Source organism: Gymnodraco acuticeps, unplaced genomic scaffold (genome assembly GCF_902827175.1).
Source record: "Gymnodraco acuticeps unplaced genomic scaffold, fGymAcu1.1, whole genome shotgun sequence".
Taxonomy (NCBI): Eukaryota; Metazoa; Chordata; class Actinopteri; order Perciformes; family Bathydraconidae; genus Gymnodraco; species Gymnodraco acuticeps.
The window spans coordinates 33440-52860 of NW_022992283.1; the positions used below are offsets into that span (position 1 = coordinate 33440).

General features: G+C 41.0%; 1 protein-coding gene across 3 annotated transcripts in view; it reads left to right on the forward strand.

Annotated features, from left to right (window-relative positions):
- tyro3 (TYRO3 protein tyrosine kinase) overlaps nucleotides 1–16198 on the forward strand; it is a 38396-nt gene extending 22198 nt beyond the window's left edge. For 2 of the 3 annotated variants that reach the window (XM_034207427.1, XM_034207429.1), the window contains 12 exons: nucleotides 1655–1854; nucleotides 3534–3672; nucleotides 5792–5915; nucleotides 6649–6743; nucleotides 7886–7981; nucleotides 8497–8577; nucleotides 8712–8804; nucleotides 8990–9111; nucleotides 10068–10177; nucleotides 11036–11195; nucleotides 11519–11655; nucleotides 12358–16198. In XM_034207427.1, coding sequence (XP_034063318.1) covers nucleotides 1655–1854; nucleotides 3534–3672; nucleotides 5792–5915; nucleotides 6649–6743; nucleotides 7886–7981; nucleotides 8497–8577; nucleotides 8712–8804; nucleotides 8990–9111; nucleotides 10068–10177; nucleotides 11036–11195; nucleotides 11519–11655; nucleotides 12358–12799 — 1799 coding nt within the window. In that variant the 3' untranslated portion in view covers nucleotides 12800–16198. The remainder of the gene's footprint in view (nucleotides 1–1654; nucleotides 1855–3533; nucleotides 3673–5791; nucleotides 5916–6648; nucleotides 6744–7885; nucleotides 7982–8496; nucleotides 8578–8711; nucleotides 8805–8989; nucleotides 9112–10067; nucleotides 10178–11035; nucleotides 11196–11518; nucleotides 11656–12357) is intronic. The other variant, XM_034207428.1, reaches the window with a different exon arrangement.
- The last annotated feature ends 3223 nt before the right edge of the window (nucleotides 16199–19421 follow it).

Sequence of the window (19421 nt, forward strand, 5' to 3'; positions counted from 1 at the left end):
TGTGTGTGTGTGTGAGGTCCAGCTGGATGGTTTCCAGTAGATTCCAGTCCTCTCCTGTACAATCAGCTTTTGTGTGTGGCCTAAATCCATATGAAAGGCCTCTCTGCAGGCTGTCTCTCTGCAGCGCCCCCTGCAGGCTGCAGAGAGACACACACTGACCTCAGATCACCAGGGGCGGAAAGTAACTAAGTCCATTTACTCAAGTACTGTACTTAAGTTTAAATGTCCCAAGTCCATTAATCAATTAGTGGATGGAGGGGAAATTAATTGGAAACTATTTTAATGTTTTTTTTCAGATTTGTTGCTTTTACTGTAAACCCTCTGGAGTCAGCGCCCACAGATCTGCGTGGAAGTGCACATATTTTTCGTATTTAATCATCTTTTCGATTATTAGGAGTAGAAATATGATTGAAGATTTCCTAAATCGGATGTCAAATGTGCAGCTTTAGATCTAATCAACTAATCACACTGTGCTTTAAGGTGAGTGACTTGCATTTCTAGCAAGACCAGAGATTGTCCTGAACATTTTGATATGTAACACATGGGGTGCTGTGTTAACAAGTACATTTTTAAAAGGTGATTTAAGGAGAAATCTAAAAATCTAGAAAATACCCTTACCCCCTGATCCCACCGGAAGCGTCTGCGCTGCGGCTGTGCCGCGCTGCGCCGCGACCTCCTCCTGCGTCCTAACCCACCAGGCGCGTTTCAAAACGTTGCGGAAGCGGAGCGTCGTGTGTGCAGCCTCGCCAGTAGACCTGACCTCGCCAGTAGAAGCTGCTGGGAGTCCCAGCAGCTTCTACTGAAGCCAGTCCCCAACTCCGGGGACTTCCGGCCGGGGACTTTGGGCGGCAGTATACGCCGTGAAGTGGTTTGCGGCCTGCCAGTAAACCCAAAGCAGAAGAAGAAGAAGTGACGTCAGCGGCTTCATTTGCCTAATCCTCCCCCAGGGACTTTTTCCAGTGTGAACGCGATCTGTACTTAGTTCATGCGAACTAAAGAGTTCTCATGAACTAAGTTCACATGAACCTTTGTGGGAAAAGTACCGCAGTGTGAATGCGCCTAATAACTGTTATGTATCAGTATTTAGTTTCAGGTATGGACAGTTTTTGGGAAGAAAACTAACATTTTGAAGGTTCTGGGTTATTGTGACAGCATTTCTCACTATTTGTACAAAAAGATTAAATATATAGATTACATTAATCCAGAACATTGGTCGGTACAAAGAAACGTTCATTTAGTTAGTTCAGTCTTTAAAACCAAGTTGGAAGGTGTTTTAATACCTTCAGATTTGTTGCTTTTACTATTTGACTGTTTGAATGTTAATAACTGTTTAGTAATTTAGAGGTCTGGACAGTTTTTTGAAGGTGTTGTGCTCTGGGTTATTGACAGCATTTGTCACTATGTTTACATATTACATTATATATAGATTACATTCATTCAGAAAATTGCTCCGTACAAAGAAACGTTCATTTAGTTAGTTCAGTCTTTAAAACCAAGTTGGAAGGTGTTTCTCAGATTGTGTTTTCCCCAAACTGTGAGGACTCTCAGACTCTGATGCTGTTGGTCATCAGTGAGCATTCAGACCCTGCAGAGCACGCTTCATGATAATCACTGTAATCTATCTGATAATAATGATATATCATCCCGCCCTCAGTGCCGTCGGCGGCCCCCAGGAACCTGACGTTCGAGCTGTCGGAGCAGCAGCTGGCTCTCAGCTGGGCGGCGCTGCAGGAGGAGCAGCTGCAGGGACGTCTGATCGCATACAAGCTGCAGTGGACCAGAGGAGGGGAGCCTCAGGTGGGGGGTCTCTCAGAGCTTCCATTACATTTATACCGGAAGCAGGGACGGTTAATGGTAAAAAACAAGACTTTCATTCAGTTAAAAAACACACGTACCAGATTCTCTATTCTATAAGGGGGGACGCAATAATGTTTAAAAACAAGGTTTACTGTTTATTAATGAAATTAAATAAGGACTTTTCATTGACAAAACATATTTTAAGGGTAGGGCTGTTTTTGAAACTGATCGCCTACAAGCTGCAGGTCTCAGGTCTGTCAGCACATCCATTACATTTACACAGGACATACACATTATTTATCTCATATCATATTCCATTTACTTGTATATATACTTTCTTTGCACTATTTCTATTCTATTTGATCTGTTTTTACTTGCACTATTATCTGTTTTATTGTGTTGCTCTGTTGGAGGAGCCTGTGACCTCAGATTTCCATTGACATGTATACGCTGTAGCTCTGCACACATGACCAATACAAGCCTGGAGTCTTGGAAGGGCAAAAAACATACTTTAATTTAGTTTAAAATACGTACCAAATTCTCTATTCTATAAGGAGAGACGCAATAATGTTTAAAAACAGGATTTATACTGTTTATTAATTCTAATTAAAAATAAGCATGAGGACTACAGCAGCATAAATAAAACAATTTTTCATTGACTAAAAAAATACTAAAATATTTTAACGGTAGGGTTTAAAAACAAAAAAGGTATATAACAAAAATGTCTATACTTGTAGTCAACTAAAACTTTATTAAGAGAACACTGACTTGACTTTGTTTAAAATATATTTTCTACTTTTGTGTGTGTGTGTGGGTGTGTGTGTGTGTGTGTGTGTGTGTGTGTGTGTGTGTGTGTGTGTGTGTGTGGTGTGTGTGTGTGTGTGTGTGTGTGTGTGTGTGTGTGTGTGTGTGTGTGTGTGTGTGTGTGTGTGTGTGTGTGTGTGTGTGTGTGTGTGTGTGTGTGTGTGTGTGTGTGTGTGTGTGTGTGTGTGTGTGTGTGTGTGTGTGTGTGTGTGTGTGTGTGTGTGTGTGTGTGTGTGTGTGTGTGTGTGTGACTTGCCTGACTTGCCTACGAATCTTAATGAGCATTTTTGATCAACGCCTGCACTTTTACTTCATTTATTTTAAACTGATGTTCACCACTTAACTTATCAGCAGGTCACCCTTGAAAAAGAGATCAATGATCTGATCCACCTGCATAAATAAAGGTTTGAAATCAAATAAATAATCACAACATTTGTCATATTATATTTAATTACAAAAATAAGGAAAAATACATTTGATACATTTTAATAAACGTGTTATTCGTAAAAAAAAAGAAATACTGGCAAAATGAAAACTAAATCTGTGTTTTCAGTATCTCATCACATGACATGCATTTTTGATCTTTGTTTAATATGCATGCTTCCTAGTTAACATTAAGCTGTCTTTGGCTCTTTGTTTTCAAGATTCAAGTCTTTTATTGGCATGTGTGCAGAGCTACATATCTGAGGTCACAGGCTCCTCCAACAGAGCAATAACACCGATAACATAGTGCAAGTAAATACAAATAACATAGAATCGAAATAGTGCAAAGAGAGTCTATATACAAGTTTTTGGAATATGATATATTAGATAAATAGTTGTTGTTTTTGAAGTTGCAACAGTTGAATGTTATGGTTGTTTTCTGCTGTAACTATGCAAACATCCCCTCTGTGGGACGAGCAGAGGTTTTCTGACCGGATGCTCTTCTGCAGGAGCCTCTGCTGTTTAAGGAGAACTCGGCTCTGCTCTCAGGTGGAGGTCGTTTCTTCAACGCCTCCTTCCAGGTGTCGGCCTGCACGGCGGTGGGCTGCGGACCCTGGAGCCCCCCGGTGCTGGTGCTGCCCGCCTCAGGTAAACAACAACACACTCAGGTAAACAACACACCTCAGGTAAACAACAACACACTCAGGTAAACAACAACACACTCAGGTAAACAACACACCTCAGGTAAACAACAACACACTCAGGTAAACAACACATTCAGGTAAACAATAACATCTCAGGTAGACAACACACCCAGGTAAACAACACACCCAGGTAAACAACAACACACTCAGGGAAACAACAACACACTCAGGAAAACAACAACACACTCAGGTAAACAACAACACACTTCAGGTAAACAACACACCTCAGGTAAACAACAACACACTCAGGTAAACAACACATGCAGGTAAACAATAACATCTCAGGTAGACAACAACACACCCAGGTAAACAACACATTCAGGTAAACAATAACATCTCAGGTAAACAACACACCCAGGTAAACAACACACCCAGGTAAACAATAACATCTCAGGAAAACAACAACACACTCAGGTAAACAACAACACACTCAGGTAAACAACAACACACTTCAGGTAAACAACACACCTCAGGTAAACAACAACACACCCAGGTAAACAACAACACACTCAGGTAAACAATAACATCTCAGGTAGACAACAACACACCCAGGAAAACAACACACCCAGGAAAACAACAACACACCTCAGGTAAACAACACACCTCAGGTAAACAACACACCTCAGGTAAACAACACACCTCAGGTAAACAACAACACACCCAGGTAAACAACACATTCAGGTAAACAATAACATCTCATGTAGACAACAACACACTCAGGTAAACAACACACCTCAGGTAAACAACAACACACTCAGGTAAACAACAACACACTCAGGTAAACAACACATTCAGGTAAACAATAACATCTCAGGTAAACAACACATTCAGGTAAACAATAACATCTCAGGTAGACAACAACACACCCAGGTAAACAACACACCCAGGTAAACAACAACACACTCAGGAAAACAACAACACACTTCAGGTAAACAACACACCTCAGGTAAACAACAACACACTTCAGGTAAACAACACACCTCAGGTAAACAACAACACACTCAGGTAAACAACAACACACTCAGGTAAACAACACATTCAGGTAAACAATAACATCTCAGGTAGACAACAACACACCCAGGTAAACAACACATTCAGGTAAACAATAACATCTCAGGTAGACAACAACACACCCAGGTAAACAACACATTCAGGTAAACAATAACATCTCAGGTAGACAACAACACACCCAGGTAAACAACACACCCAGGTAAACAACACACCCAGGTAAACAATAACATCTCAGGAAAACAACAACACACTCAGGAAAACAACAACACACTCAGGTAAACAACAACACACTTCAGGTAAACAACACACTTCAGGTAAACAACACACCTCAGGTAAACAACAACACACTCAGGTAAACAACAACACACTCAGGTAAATAATAACATCTCAGGTAGACAACAACACACCCAGGTAAACAACACACCCAGGTAAACAACAACACACCTCAGGTAAACAACACACCTCAGGTAAACAACAACACACTCAGGTAAGCAACACACCTCAGGTAAACAACAACACACCCAGGTAAACAACACATTCAGGTAAACAATAACTTCTCATGTAGACAACAACACACTCAAGTACTTCACACCTGACATACGATACGATACGATAATACTTTAATGGTGAGATCAAGTCTGAGATGCTCCTTGCTTCACAGCAGCTCCATGCGTAACATCAACAGACAAACATCAAGACACAATACATGAACAACAAACAACAAACATCGAACATAACAACTCGATCAGTGAGAGGAAACCTGTTCAAAGAGCCTTCAGCGAGCATCTGATCTGGACTCAGCTCTGTGTTTACTGAGACGACTGACTGGAGCACAAAGGATGCTTCAGGCTGACTTGATTGAATCTCCATCAGATGGTAGCAGTTCATATTCTCTGTCAGAGCATGCTTTGGGTCCCAGAGGATGCTGTTGGTCAGCCTCTCAGGTTATTATGGTCTGTGAGTCAGAAAGTCTGACAGGTTGACCAACAATCGATGACGATGCATCTGTTCCCCTTGTTGTTGTGTGATGTTGTGATGTGTCGGCCCCTCAGTGCACGTGTTGCCCCAGCGGAGCCACATGTGGGTGGGGCTGCTGCTCGGCCTGCTGCTGGCCACCGTCATCGGGCTGCTGCTCACCGTGGTGGCTCACCGCCGAGAGAAAGAGACGCAGTTCGGGTAAAGAACACCTCATGTTCACATACAAACAAGCAGAGTGTTTATACTACCAATGTTTATATCGTGTGTGTGTGGAGCAAAGCCTGATGTATCCTCAAACCCACCTCCACAGTCTTGCTCCAGAAACTCACTCGAGCACATGATGTGGGTTCTTCTCCCGCTGAAAATAGTCCCTAACAATCAGTTTGTTTGGTATAAACCACAGCTGTTTTAGGAAATAACTAAGCTTTGAAGTACTGCACAAGTGACCCCTATTATGGAGACGGGTGAAATCAATAAAACATCTTTAGTTGCACAAAGGTCTTGTGTTACATATTGCGCTGTAAGACGTATATTCGTAATTTCTCCAGACTGCATGAAACATGGCCAATATGAGCTGAGTTTAAGAACTTGTAACCCCTTTAAAAAGTCCTGGAGACCTTTCTCCCTTTGTACGTCGTAGAGATAGCTTAGAGTAGATTACAACCATGTGTAAATCATTGCCTATGCTGCCAGCTTCTGACGAAACTACACTTTATAGAACTGAGTTTATTCTCTCCAAACCAGTCATTTGTCTTTTTTTGAAACATTTTTGAAAGTTTGCTTAAAATGTTGTTGGAAATTGAAAGAAACCAAACTTCATTTGTTTTGACCTATGGTTTTGACTGGTGTTTTCTACCTATTTTATAAACACATCTCATGTTCAGACTGAGCTCTAAATGCTTAACGTGTCTCTCTCTCTCTCCGTCTGCAGCTCGGCCTTCAAGCCTCCGGGTCAGGAGAGCTCCGTCTCTTTCACCGCGGCTCGCTCCTTCAACAGGAACTGTGCAGAGCTGCAGGACTCCACATGTGAGTCTGATAAATACACTTTACAGTGTGTGTTGATCTAACTACAAAACACCCTTCTGTTTTCTGGGTTACATGCTCTCTGAATATCAGAACCACTCCAACAGACTTGGTGTAAATCCTAAAGTCAGAGCTATAAAGGAGAACAAGATAAGATAAGAAGTACTTTATTGATCCCAATTTGATAAATAGATATTTAGCATGCAGTAGAGTTTGAGTGAACATGCAGTCGGAGCGTCTTCTCTCTATCAGGACTGACTGTTCTTTAGCAGCCTGTTTACAGGAAACACACCTGTATTGATGGACTGCACTCAGCCGGCCTGTATTTACCTGCCGCCTCTCAGCCAATTAGATCGTCCCTCTGACAAAACAACAACACTTACTGTAACTCTGAGTGTGATCAGTGAAGCAGAAACACTACATATATAAAGAGAACTCCCCCCAGTGTGTCTGCATGTATAGAATAAAGCAATTAGTGTCAAGTCTGACAAATATTCTCAAGGGATGTCACCTGAGCCGGCTTCTGTTGAGAACTTACAAAATAAAGAAAAAATTGACGTTTGATTAGAAATAAGTATTCATTATGGCCGTAGGTTATATTACTAGCATCACAAACCATAGAGGGGTGCAGGAATGAGTCCAATACCCAGAAATGAGTCAGCATTTGACCACTTCCTGTTCCCTTGTCTTAGAAGAATTGACAATCGTCTGTGGAGATTTTAACGCTATGTCCTAGGATATAAAATACATCAGACAGTGCTGCAGTTTTTTTTGTATTGCCTAACGGTAGCTTTTTACCTCTAGCGATTTCACTTCTGCTTCAAAAATCATGAATTCTTATCACGCAACTGTTAGAGGGAGAGATACACTGTGGGAAATATACGCAGCAAGTTTTAACAGAAAATACATTTGTGTGGAATAAAAAACTGGATCTTTGGTACCAGTTGCATCAGTTTTCATCACACACACACACACACACACACACACACACACACACACACACACACACACACACACACACACACACACACACACACACACACACACACACACACACACACACACACACACTCTCTTCATCACACTCCTGAAACTCTCACAATGGATGAATAACAATAAGGATGTGTGTGTGTGTCTCCCTCCAGTGGACAGTCTGGGTATAAACGAAGACCTGAAGAACAAACTACAGGACGTCCTGATCCCAGAGAGGCTGCTCACACTGGGACACATGCTGGGGAAAGGTAACACACACACACACACACACACACACACACACACACGCACACAGAGGGACGCGGGAAGTCAGTCAGAGTTGGGGGTGCTAGTGGAGCCTCGCAGATGGGGGTGCTGCAGCCCCCTCTGCACCCCCCCTTCCCGCGTCCATGCACACACAAGATATCCTTTTCACACACACACATATATTCTAACACACATCTTTTCACATTGAATTCTTTAACACTTGACTCTCTTTTGACCCTATTGACCCTTTTTGTTTGTGTTTCTTTGTTTTTATCGTCTGTCAATTATTTATACATTTTCTGTCACTTTCGCTCCCTTGTTCGTAAAACTAAAAATTGCTATTTGTATATAATGTATCTGTTAAACTGAAATCAATTAACACACTAAGACATGTTTTTTTAAATGGTTTGAAAGTCTGAAAATATTAGAAGTAGAATCCAAACAGAAGAGAGACAACTGAACAATAAAAAACTGATATTAAAGTGTGTGTAATAAAGGTGTGTGTGTTGATGTGCAGGTGAGTTCGGCTCGGTGCGGCAGGCCTTCCTGAAGTCCGAGGACTCGTCCGTCTTAAAGGTGGCGGTCAAAGTGCTGAAATGTGAGTCTGCCGTTTCTTCTTCTTTGGTTATTAATGTAGCAGCAGGTGCAGTTTGGCTTTCCATAAATAAATAAAAAAACATATATCTTAATATGTGTGTGTGTGTGTGTGTGTGTGTCCTCCTCCTCCTCCAGCTGACATCACTTCATCATGTGACATAGAGCAGTGTCTGAAGGAGGCGGCCTACATGAAGGACTTCCACCATCCCAATGTCATCCAACTCATAGGTACACACACACACACACACACACACACACACACACACACACACACACACACACACAGTCAAGCTAAAGGTGGCTAATGTTGGACTATAAAGGAACACAATCACATGACTTCACTGCTAAGCTACACATCAGATGACCCTTGGTTAGGCCGTGCAGTTTGATTGACACTCCTTCCCGTCCAATAGGAGTGAGCCTGCACCGGCGTCACGGCCAGCGGCTGCCGATCCCGATGGTGGTTCTTCCCTTCATGAAGCACGGAGACCTGCACACCTTCCTGCTGCTGTCCCGCCTCGGAGAACACCCTTTCGTAAGAGAGAACATTTAGAGGAACATAGTTACAGGTTCTTCAACAGTGCAGCATACAATATACTTAAAACATAAAAAGACATAAAATAGTGCAAGTAAAAATGCAGGAATTAGTAGACAACGTACATTTAAATAGAACAAGATCAAACATGATGTAAAATTAAATATTGTACAGTTCAATTTAATACTGCTCATGGTTGTAAGGGAAACTTCTGTGTAGCAATGCAGTGGGAGTCACCGACTCAGGAAAGAGACACGGGAAGAGCAGGAGCTTTGATGTCAAACACTGATGGTTTATTTGGAGCTTCGGCCGCAGAATTCACATCACAAGTCCAAGAGCCAGAGGTTCTGACTTCACGGTAGAGTTGCCACGTCAATTCTGGAGCGCCTCTCTCTCGTTAGCCCATCTAACTGGTTTCGCAGAGAGTAATCAACATATTTGAGAAGATAGCCTAAACAGTTGGGAACACTGAGTTACTTGCGTCTGACACTTATGGCCTCGAAGATTTCACACCTTGGAGTCCACAAACACAGAGAAGGAAGTGTCCCAGTGTACCCACAACAATAAACCATCTGTGACCGAGGGTTGCCCGGTCATAGAATGTGAACAACAACATCATGGCTGAAGCAGCATATCTCCTTAAAGGAGATAACAGACGTCAGGGTTGGTCATGCACGTCATATCTAGGAGTCTAGGACAATTATTTCCCTAACAATGGTAATAATATATCAATATGTGGATTGTTAACAGATGTATGTGCTATAAACCAACGAATGGGATCCACAATTGTATTCCCTTCAGCTTACATTTGATTTAAAGATTTATGAATAAAGACTTTATTATATGAGAAAAAAACAAGAGAAAATTGTTTAAAATGGATGACTGATGGGAAGTTTTAGGGATATAATTAAATGTTCTTCCACCTGTGCTGACGTCTCTTTGTGTCCCTCCTTCAGGATCTGACTCTGCAGATGCTGCTGCAGTTCATGTTGGACATCGCTCAGGGGATGGAGTACCTGAGCAGCCGGAGCATCATCCACAGAGACCTCGCCGCCAGGAACTGCATGTGAGTCCACCAATCAGCTCACGGAGTCCACCAATCAGCTCACGGAGTCCACCAATCAGCTCACGGAGTCCACCAATCAGCTCACGGAGTCCACCAATCAGCTCAGAGAGTCCACCAATCAGCTCAGAGAGTCCACCAATCAGCTCAGAGAGTCCACCAATCAGCTCAGAGAAGCTCAGGGAGTCCACCAATCAGCTCAGGGAGTCCACCAATCAGCTCACGGAGTCCACCAATCAGCTCACAGAGTCCACCAATCAGCTCACAGAGTCCACCAATCAGCTCAGAGAGTCCACCAATCAGCTCAGAGAAGCTCAGGGAGTCCACCAATCAGCTCAGAGAGTCCACCAATCAGCTCAGAGAAGCTCAGGGAGTCCACCAATCAGCTCAGGGAGTCCACCAATCAGCTCAGGGAGTCCACCAATCAGCTCACGGAGTCCACCAATCAGCTCACATAGTCCACCAATCAGCTCACAGAGTCCACCAACCAGCAACAAATCTAAATATTAAAACAGAAACACCTGAACATCACATGGGGGCTTTATGATTGACAGTCAGGTTTTCAGTCCACGCTTCCTCAGACGGAAACATGCTTGTATTTTCTTATTGAAATCACCTGTGTGTGTGTGTGTGTGTGTGTGTGTGTGTGTGTGTGTGTGTGTGTGTGTGTGTGTGTGTGTGTGTGTGTGTGTGTGTGTGTGTGTGTGTGTGTGTGTGTGTGTGTGTGTGTGTGTGTGTGTGTGTGTGTGTGTGTGTGTGTGTGTGTGTGTGTGTGTGTGTGTGTGTGTGTGTGTGTGTGTGTGTGTGTGTGTGTGTGTGTGTGTGTGTGTGTGTGTGTGTGTGTGTGTGTGTGTGTTGCAGGCTGAATGAGAACATGACGGTGTGTGTGGCAGACTTCGGTCTCTCTAAGAAGATCTACAGTGGAGATTACTACAGACAGGGTTCAGTCTCTAAACTCCCTGTGAAGTGGATCGCTCTGGAGAGCCTCGCAGACAACGTGTACACCACACAGAGCGACGTGGTACTGACACACACACACACACACTGACACACTGACACACTTTCATACACACACACACACAATTGCACACATTCACAGACAACTTATTTTACTGTCATTTTACGATAATTGTTTCTCTTTTTGGTCGTTTTGTTTCTTCTTTCCATTTTTAGTCATTTCATTTTAGTTTAGTAGTCCTTTAGTTTCTCTTCGTGCTCATTGTGTGTCATTTGAGTTCACTTAGTGTCTCTTTTTGCGTTTCTATGTAGTTATTCTGTTAATGCTTTTCAGTTATGAATGACATAGAAATGCATCATTATATATTTTTGATTTGTGTGTGTCAGTGGGCGTTTGGCGTGGCGATGTGGGAGATCATGACTCGAGGTCAGACTCCGTACCCCGGCGTGGAGAACTCTGAGATCTACGAGTATCTGATCAAAGGAGAGCGACTGAAGAAACCTCCGGACTGCAGAGACGACATGTGAGTCTGAAACATATTTATATATATTACACACACTTTTGCACCTGGTCACTGCTTTTCCCCGTCAGCGTTGATGTCATACATTTTATTTGTGGCTTTTCAACAACAATACTTTATAGAGTGACTGTTAATGTTTGACGTTGGTGCCATATTGTCTTAGTGAACAGATTTTGTTAATATTTTTGTGAGCTAAATGTACACTATTCTACCAAACTTCACACGCTACCAAGTGACTTTTAAGCTATAAGAGGCATTTTAAATCATTGATCTAAAAAAAAGGGGCCTCAATTTCCTTTTTTTAAATGTCTTACATGAATCTTCACAAGGTCTGGAAAAAGGACAATACATGCACACACACACACACCACACACCACACACACACACACACACCATACACCACACACACACACACCATACACCACACACACCACACCACACACACACACACCACACCACACCACACATCTTTTGGATATTTTTACACAATACCTCCTGCATTAATGTCCCACAAATCAGGATGCTCGGGGCAGCTGTTTCTACTAGCTAGCAATGACATTGGTACTAGTTTCATTATTTTAAATTAAATTCAAAGTATTAAAAAAGTCAATGTAGGAACCCTTATAGTAACTTATTTATCATGTTTCTTCCATCTATCCTTCTTCTGCTTCTTATTCTATCGTCTCCTCCTTCTCCTCCTGTCAGTTATGAGATCATGCACAGCTGCTGGAGTCCCGTCCCTAAATGTCGGCCCAGTTTCCAGCACCTGATTGGCCAGGTGGAGGCTCTTGGGGGCAGCCTGTCCCCCGCCCCCCCGCTGAAGGAGCCTCTGCTCTATGTCAACCTGGAGGGGGAGCCTGGAGGAGGATGTGGGGCCGACGGGGGGGTCGGATGTCAGGGGGAGGGGATGGAGGCGGGGAACCAGAGCTGGAGCATCCCATGGCAGATCCGAGCGGAGGAAGAGGAGAAAGACTGGCTGATGGTGGGGTCAGGGGTCGCCCTCGCTATCGGGGGAGACTACAGGTACATCATCGGCCCCTGTGGAGCCCCTGAGGAAGAGGAGGAGGAGGAAGGATCTGGAAACAGAGGGGACACGTTACAGGAGGAGGACAGAGACGATGAGGACGACGCCGTCATTAACGTCTGAAAAATCACAGCGCTGCTCTGATTGGACTTGTTTAGTAATCAGAGAGGGACGCTTGATTTGTGGCGCTCGATTTGTGGCGCTGAGCAGCAGCAGGCGGGTGGAGACGGGATGGATTCTCTCTGCTGAAGGTACAGAGCCCGGCACACAATCAGTCCCTCCGATAACTCACTGATACTCCGTGTTCTGCTGGGACTTAAAGCAGGGGGAGTTGGGTAAAGGCTCACAAAAAGGATTGAAATCACCCTAACAGCAGTCAATAATAATAATAAGAACAGTGTAATATAATTTATATTACAATGTTTGATAAAAGCAAACGCCGCTTTTCTAAAATGAACATGCATCAGGTCAGTTTTAAATCATAAAACCTTAAGTTTTTATGTTTTGATTTAGGTCAGTACCTCAAATAACACACTGATACTCTGACTGGGTCTTAAAGCTCAAAGACACAGGAAGAGTTTAATTAAGGCTCAAAGAAAGGATTGAAATCACTCAACCAGCCGTTAATAATAATATCAGGGAAATATCATGTTATTATCGTAACAAGTTTGATAATAGAAATAGCTGCTTTGCTGATAGTCAACACGACTCAGCTCCTTTTCTGTTTTCATTCAGGTCAGTATCCATAACATCACGTGTCATTAATCTATTTATAAAATAAAAGCTCTCGGCACACCAGGAACCTGTTTCTACGAATGGTCACAATGCACTTTTTGTACAATAACTAAACAAACAATATTCTTTGAACCTTCTTTGGTCTAACAGTTCATTATGAATTGAACCGCGACCCTAAATAATGCTGTCAGTTTCACATTTAAAACACTGGCAACAGGAAAAATATTTGATTAGGAATTTACCTTAACTAGGAGCCGACTTACACTGGATTTAGTCGATATTATAGTTATTTTATTATAATTGACTTGTCCGCGCACGTAAAGGAAAAAGTGAAATACCGTGCAATAGATGTAAATGTTAAAAGAAACGGCAGCAATTTTATATCGTAAAAAAGCAGGAATGAAAGACAAAAGTTCAGATGTGAAATGAGAGCACTTAAAAGACAATACATCAACACATTTTTCATAAAAGCTTCTGAAATGAGTGTTTGTGATAATGATCCATATTATTTATGATATTCTTGGCCTTTGAACAATGTGAAAATCAGGTCTACTCGATCAGCATATCCGAGACATTTCTCTACACCTAAAGTATGCTAATGTTTTATATCGTCAACTTCAATAGAGGATAAGGGCCACATGTGATTTATTTATTTTTTAGATCGGACTTATTACAGATTTCTTTTTTCTTTTGCGTCCTGAGATTGAATTTGGAATTCTGACTTTCTTTAATTCTGACTTTTTTTTTTTTAATTCTGACTTTTTGGGGGATTCTGACTTTTTCTTAAAATCCTGACTGTTTCTCAAAATTATGACTTTTTCTTAGAATTCTGACTTTTTCCTCGGAAGTCTTACTTTTTTTTTTCTTTTTTCTACTGACTTCTTAGATCTCTTAGAAATCTTTTTTTTTATCAGATCCCAAAAACTAAAATCCCATCTGGCCCTTTAATCCTCTCCCCAAACCTTCCCCTGTGAACCCTGTAGACATTGATGCAGCCAGTTCAAATCTACTTGACAGCTTGAAGTGCAATAACTTTCTGTATCAACATTTGACTGGTGAACGTTTGACACTGATGGACGACCCTCTCTGGAAGCACTTTTCATGCATTAAACCATCATTATCTCATTATAATGAAAAACATTCTCAAAATAACTACTTTGTATATAACACATGTTTTTTCTCATTAAGTCTATAAGCTTCAACAGCCAGTAAGTATAACTTAAAACCATGTGAACAGACTTTTGTCCAATCTCCATGCATTGCTTCCTAACTAGTTGTCCTGTTAAGTGACTGGTTAGTCTTCAGTCTATCTAACTCGTGGTGACAGGAAGCTTCTACTAATCTGAAGTGCTGAATAAACCGTGTGCATCTTGTTTCATTTGCGTCAGGAGTTCAAGGGATCGTTGATCTTTTCACAGACACTAGCTTGACAATATTTTAGTTTAATTCAACTTTATTCACCTTCATTTTGTGTTTCTGATCAGCGTTATTATTCACGTCTTGACGTGTGCATTAAAATAATAGAAAAAGTTAACATTATATCTGAGTCCCAGTCTTTCTGGTTACTAAAGCAATTTGTCACTCAACTGAAATTGTAATCTGCTTATATTTGGATATGGATTTTGCTCAAATATTATTACTAAATGTGCTTATTTATCCAATTAGGTGCTTTTCAGTGTCTTGCATCACGCTGAATTAAGGTCATTAACTTGCAAGACATTTGAAGACTGGTTCAAATGTTGGCATTTCTTCTGTTTTGAGGAAGAATTCGTCATTTTAATTTTTAGAGCAGAAACATGACATTATTTATTCATGATTTAAAAAAAATTTTAGTTGGAAAGATGTCATTTTTTTTTAAGCACAATTGTCAAAACGGCAAGAGTTTTAATGTGAAAATATGCAGTCATTTTGTCATCTATGGTACAAAACCTGACATTTTTTTAATTGTTGGCCAAAAACACAAGAACTTAGAGCTACTTTAATGTATTAGCGTTGCAACGATTATTTGAGTACTATGAATAAATCCTCTTTAAATTAACTGATGAAAATTATTAATCATGTATTGTCGCCCTAAAATGTAATTTTTCTACTATTTTCATAGAAATGATTTATCGAAGTTTCAAATAATCGTTGCAGCACTAATTATTACATTTAGGCGTGATTGTCATACTCATTGCAACTAACTTTTAGGGCATTTTGTATTTAAGTTTGTACTGTGCATTTCACCTAATATGTGTGTTTAATACATGCACAGTGAACAGAGTGGGGGCAATGGGGGGCCATTAGGGGCCCACGGCACCATTACGGCCCCTGCAATGTGTTGATCCGGCCCTGTTGTAAATAAAGTTGTGCATATTTGAATTCTGCTCTAAAATGACTCACTTGGACATTTCTAGATTCTCTAACATTGAAATAAAGCTGTTAATGTTTTTAATTACTTGAAGCATGTCATGGGAACACTGTACACCCTTATCTCTTAACTATAGGTTGTATAGAGATGTAATTATTATGTATGTAGAAATCTGGACGTAATGTGGGTTTATAGCTCTGACTGTAAGACAGTTTATTTTCCGCCCTGATAATTAAATATAACTGTAACTCGACTTGTCTGTCTGCACCCCTCATGGCGGGATATCAAGGGACCGTGTGCTTTAATGTACCTGACGTTTTGTATGTTGATGTAGAGTCACACACTGAAGTCCTCACCTGTCTGTCTACCACTGACTTCAGATCTGTACAGAAATTATTTGAGACTCGTGACGAATGAATAAAGTGTTATTTGTGTCACATTGATTTATTTTGTATTGTTTCACACTGTTACCATTAACTTTAATCCACTAGTCAGCTGTTGACCCATCACCTGAAAAATAATACATCAGTCACTATGAAGAGACGAGAAACACAATGTTACAAAGATACAAGCACATTCGCTTCCTGATATAAGTGTCCTTTAGTAAATGTTCTTCATAAATACAGAGGTGGAAGAAGTACTCAGATCTTGTACTTGAGTAGAAGTAGAAGTACTCAGATCTTGTACTTGAGTAAAAGTAGAAGTACCAGAGTGTAGGAATACTCTGTTACAGTAAAAGTCCTTATTCAAAATGTTCCTCAAGTGAAAGTAGAAAAGTATTATCATCAAAATATAGTGAAAGTAGCGACAGTAAAAGTAGTCGTTGTGCAGATTGGTCCATTTCAGAATAATATATATGATGTGTTTTATAATGATTGATCATGAAAGTGTTCTCAAAGCTGGTGAAGGTGCAGCTAGTTTGAATGACTTTGTATACTGCAGGGTAGCTGGTGGATTTACTCCAGGTGGAACTAAAGTCTGATTTAACACACAAGTAACTAAAGGTATTAAATACATGTAATGGAGTAAAAGTACAATGCATATGTCTGCTACTTTTGGAAAATGTTAATTAATCTGAACCCTAATTTACCTTTTCTTGCCCTGAACGCTACTTTATTTTTTATAAATTTGATTTCCCCTTTTATTTATTACTTTCATGTCACCCACCTCGTCTTCAATTATCTTGTGTAATGAACTATTCCATACTTCTTTTATAAAGTAGTTGTGTATACTTCTGAATGTGTCTATTTATATCTGTCTTTTTGCTGCTGCACCTGAATTTCCCCTTGGGGATCAATATGGTCTCATCTCACTGTAAACCAACCTCTTTACATGTAACACGAGTCTGAATACATCTAGATATACACTCTTAAAAGGTGTTTATGTTAATGCTGTTTTCACAGCACGTCTGTTTCTTGTTTGATTCCTTGGATAATCCGAGTCACTGCGTCGTCCTACAAAGAGCTCTCTCTTCAGCCAAGAAGGATCCGGAAACCCTCTCACCATCATGAGTCTCCAGAGTCCTCCATGTCACAGCGTGGGACACGTTCACCAACTTTAGGGCTATTGTTGGAGCGATAAACAAATAAATATGTCATAAAAGACCAGTGTCAGTAGAAGTCTTAAGACCTTTTAATATACTGCTACAAGTATAAGTCATGCATTCTTAATTGTATTCCTAGTAGTAATATTCTCATGTAATAATCATGAAAATCTAAAGGATAAAACATTATGGACACACTATGCAGCCAGTCTATTTAGCTGGTACACTATATTATATACAATGCAGTAAAATGTTAGCATTTGAATGTATTTCATGTCGTACAGTGCTTGATTACATCACTGCAAACGTCTCTGCAAAGCTATTGTTGCTCTATATAAATACAAAGGACTATAAACACACACACCTCTGCAAGACGATCAATTAGGAGCTCACGTGGGTTTATTGATTTTAGTGCGTGACGTCATCAGGACGGCCTTTGTCTGAACAGTAGCAGCATTAGCATCATTCACCTGGCTAACAGCAAATCTGCTAACTACCTGGTTCAATAAAGCCTAGAATGCTGTTAGCCTGGGAGCAAACAGTTCGCTAAATCACTGTAGTTCATGTTGTATTTACCTTTATACATCGGCTCTCGGACTGAGGATAACGTAAAATGAAACAAATGATGAAAAACAAAACAAACGTAAGAATCCAATCAATATTCCTTATGCGCATGCGCCGTAATCCAATCCCTTGCCGCAATATACGTGAACGCGCAGGGCTGGGCTACCGTTACATTCAAATTAAACGAAGACGGTTGCAGTCAGTTAGGTTCAAATCTATAACGTTATTCTTCAAAAATAATCACGCAAAATAGTCCCCAAAACGCTGCGGTTGTTAAAGTAACATGATAAACATTGCCGGTTGACAAACACTTAATTTCAGCTATAAGTGTAGTGTTTTATTCATTATGTGAGTAGCTAGTTGTGTGTACTATCTGTATACAAATATATAATGTATTTAAACTGATGTAGTTCGGTTGACCGTTAGGCTAAAAACGGCCGTTAGATAATGCTATCACGTTAGGCCACAACCAGCAGCCCCATCGTGGCTGCTGATCCCTTTGTTTGTAGCAGAGGGGAAACATTTCTCCATTGCGGTCCGTGGGTCCGACTATATATCGCACCGATAACCACATTGAAACATATCACTTCCATTGACATGTGTCCATTTTGGTAGGCATATATGTATAAGAGCCGTGTATTAAAATAACGCCGACATTAACGGTGTCGTTCAGCCTCTCCACTAGCTGGGTGGAAACATCATGGAGTCTGTCTGGTGAAATGTGGCCGAACATGAGCAGTCAAATACGGAATCATAGCTCGTGATTACCACAAGCACAATTGTTTAAAACGGAAATATGTAATGTATTCCGTTTAAATCTACCGTGATCTGTAAATAAGTCCCACAAATCACAAGCTAAACGCTTCCATAAATTGTACATGGATCTGGCTGGGTGGAAACATCATAGAGTCTCGGTCTGCTGCTGCTGTTACAGTCTGAAATGTGGCCGAAAATAAGCAGTCAAATACGGGATAAGGGCTCACGATTATCTCAAGCACAGTTGTTTAAAACCCATTCAAATTATACGGTATACAGTCTATGTTGTGAAACACCACAATAATTTAGAGTCCATAAGCAAGCAAGAAGCGAGGCCAGATTGGCATGTAATGAGCCGACGCAGTTTTAAACCGGAGTTAACCGTTTCTTTGCCACAGTGGTTTGAACGCATTTATGCAACGTATTCAGTTAAAATCCACCATGATCTTTGAAGAAATCCCACCAATCACTTGCTAACGTCTTCCATTAGTTTCACATGGATCTGGTTGTTTTGAATATCCCGTATATTGCAGTAGTTTTGACCATGCATCTCCTGCTGGAAACATTCCCACCAGCTTCCCTCTTTAGGCTCTGTGTTTAAAATCAGTTGTATCCCATTTTGACGAAGGTAACACCGGAAGTAACTATAATCTGTATACATGAGAAAAATAACTGTCGGTCGTAGCGTCTGTTTGCAGCATCAGGAAGTCACAATATTCCAGTAAAAAGTCCAATAGGAAGAGAAACATCTACGGAACAGAAGACACCATCTCGCTGCTCCACCGCTCTTCCCCCGC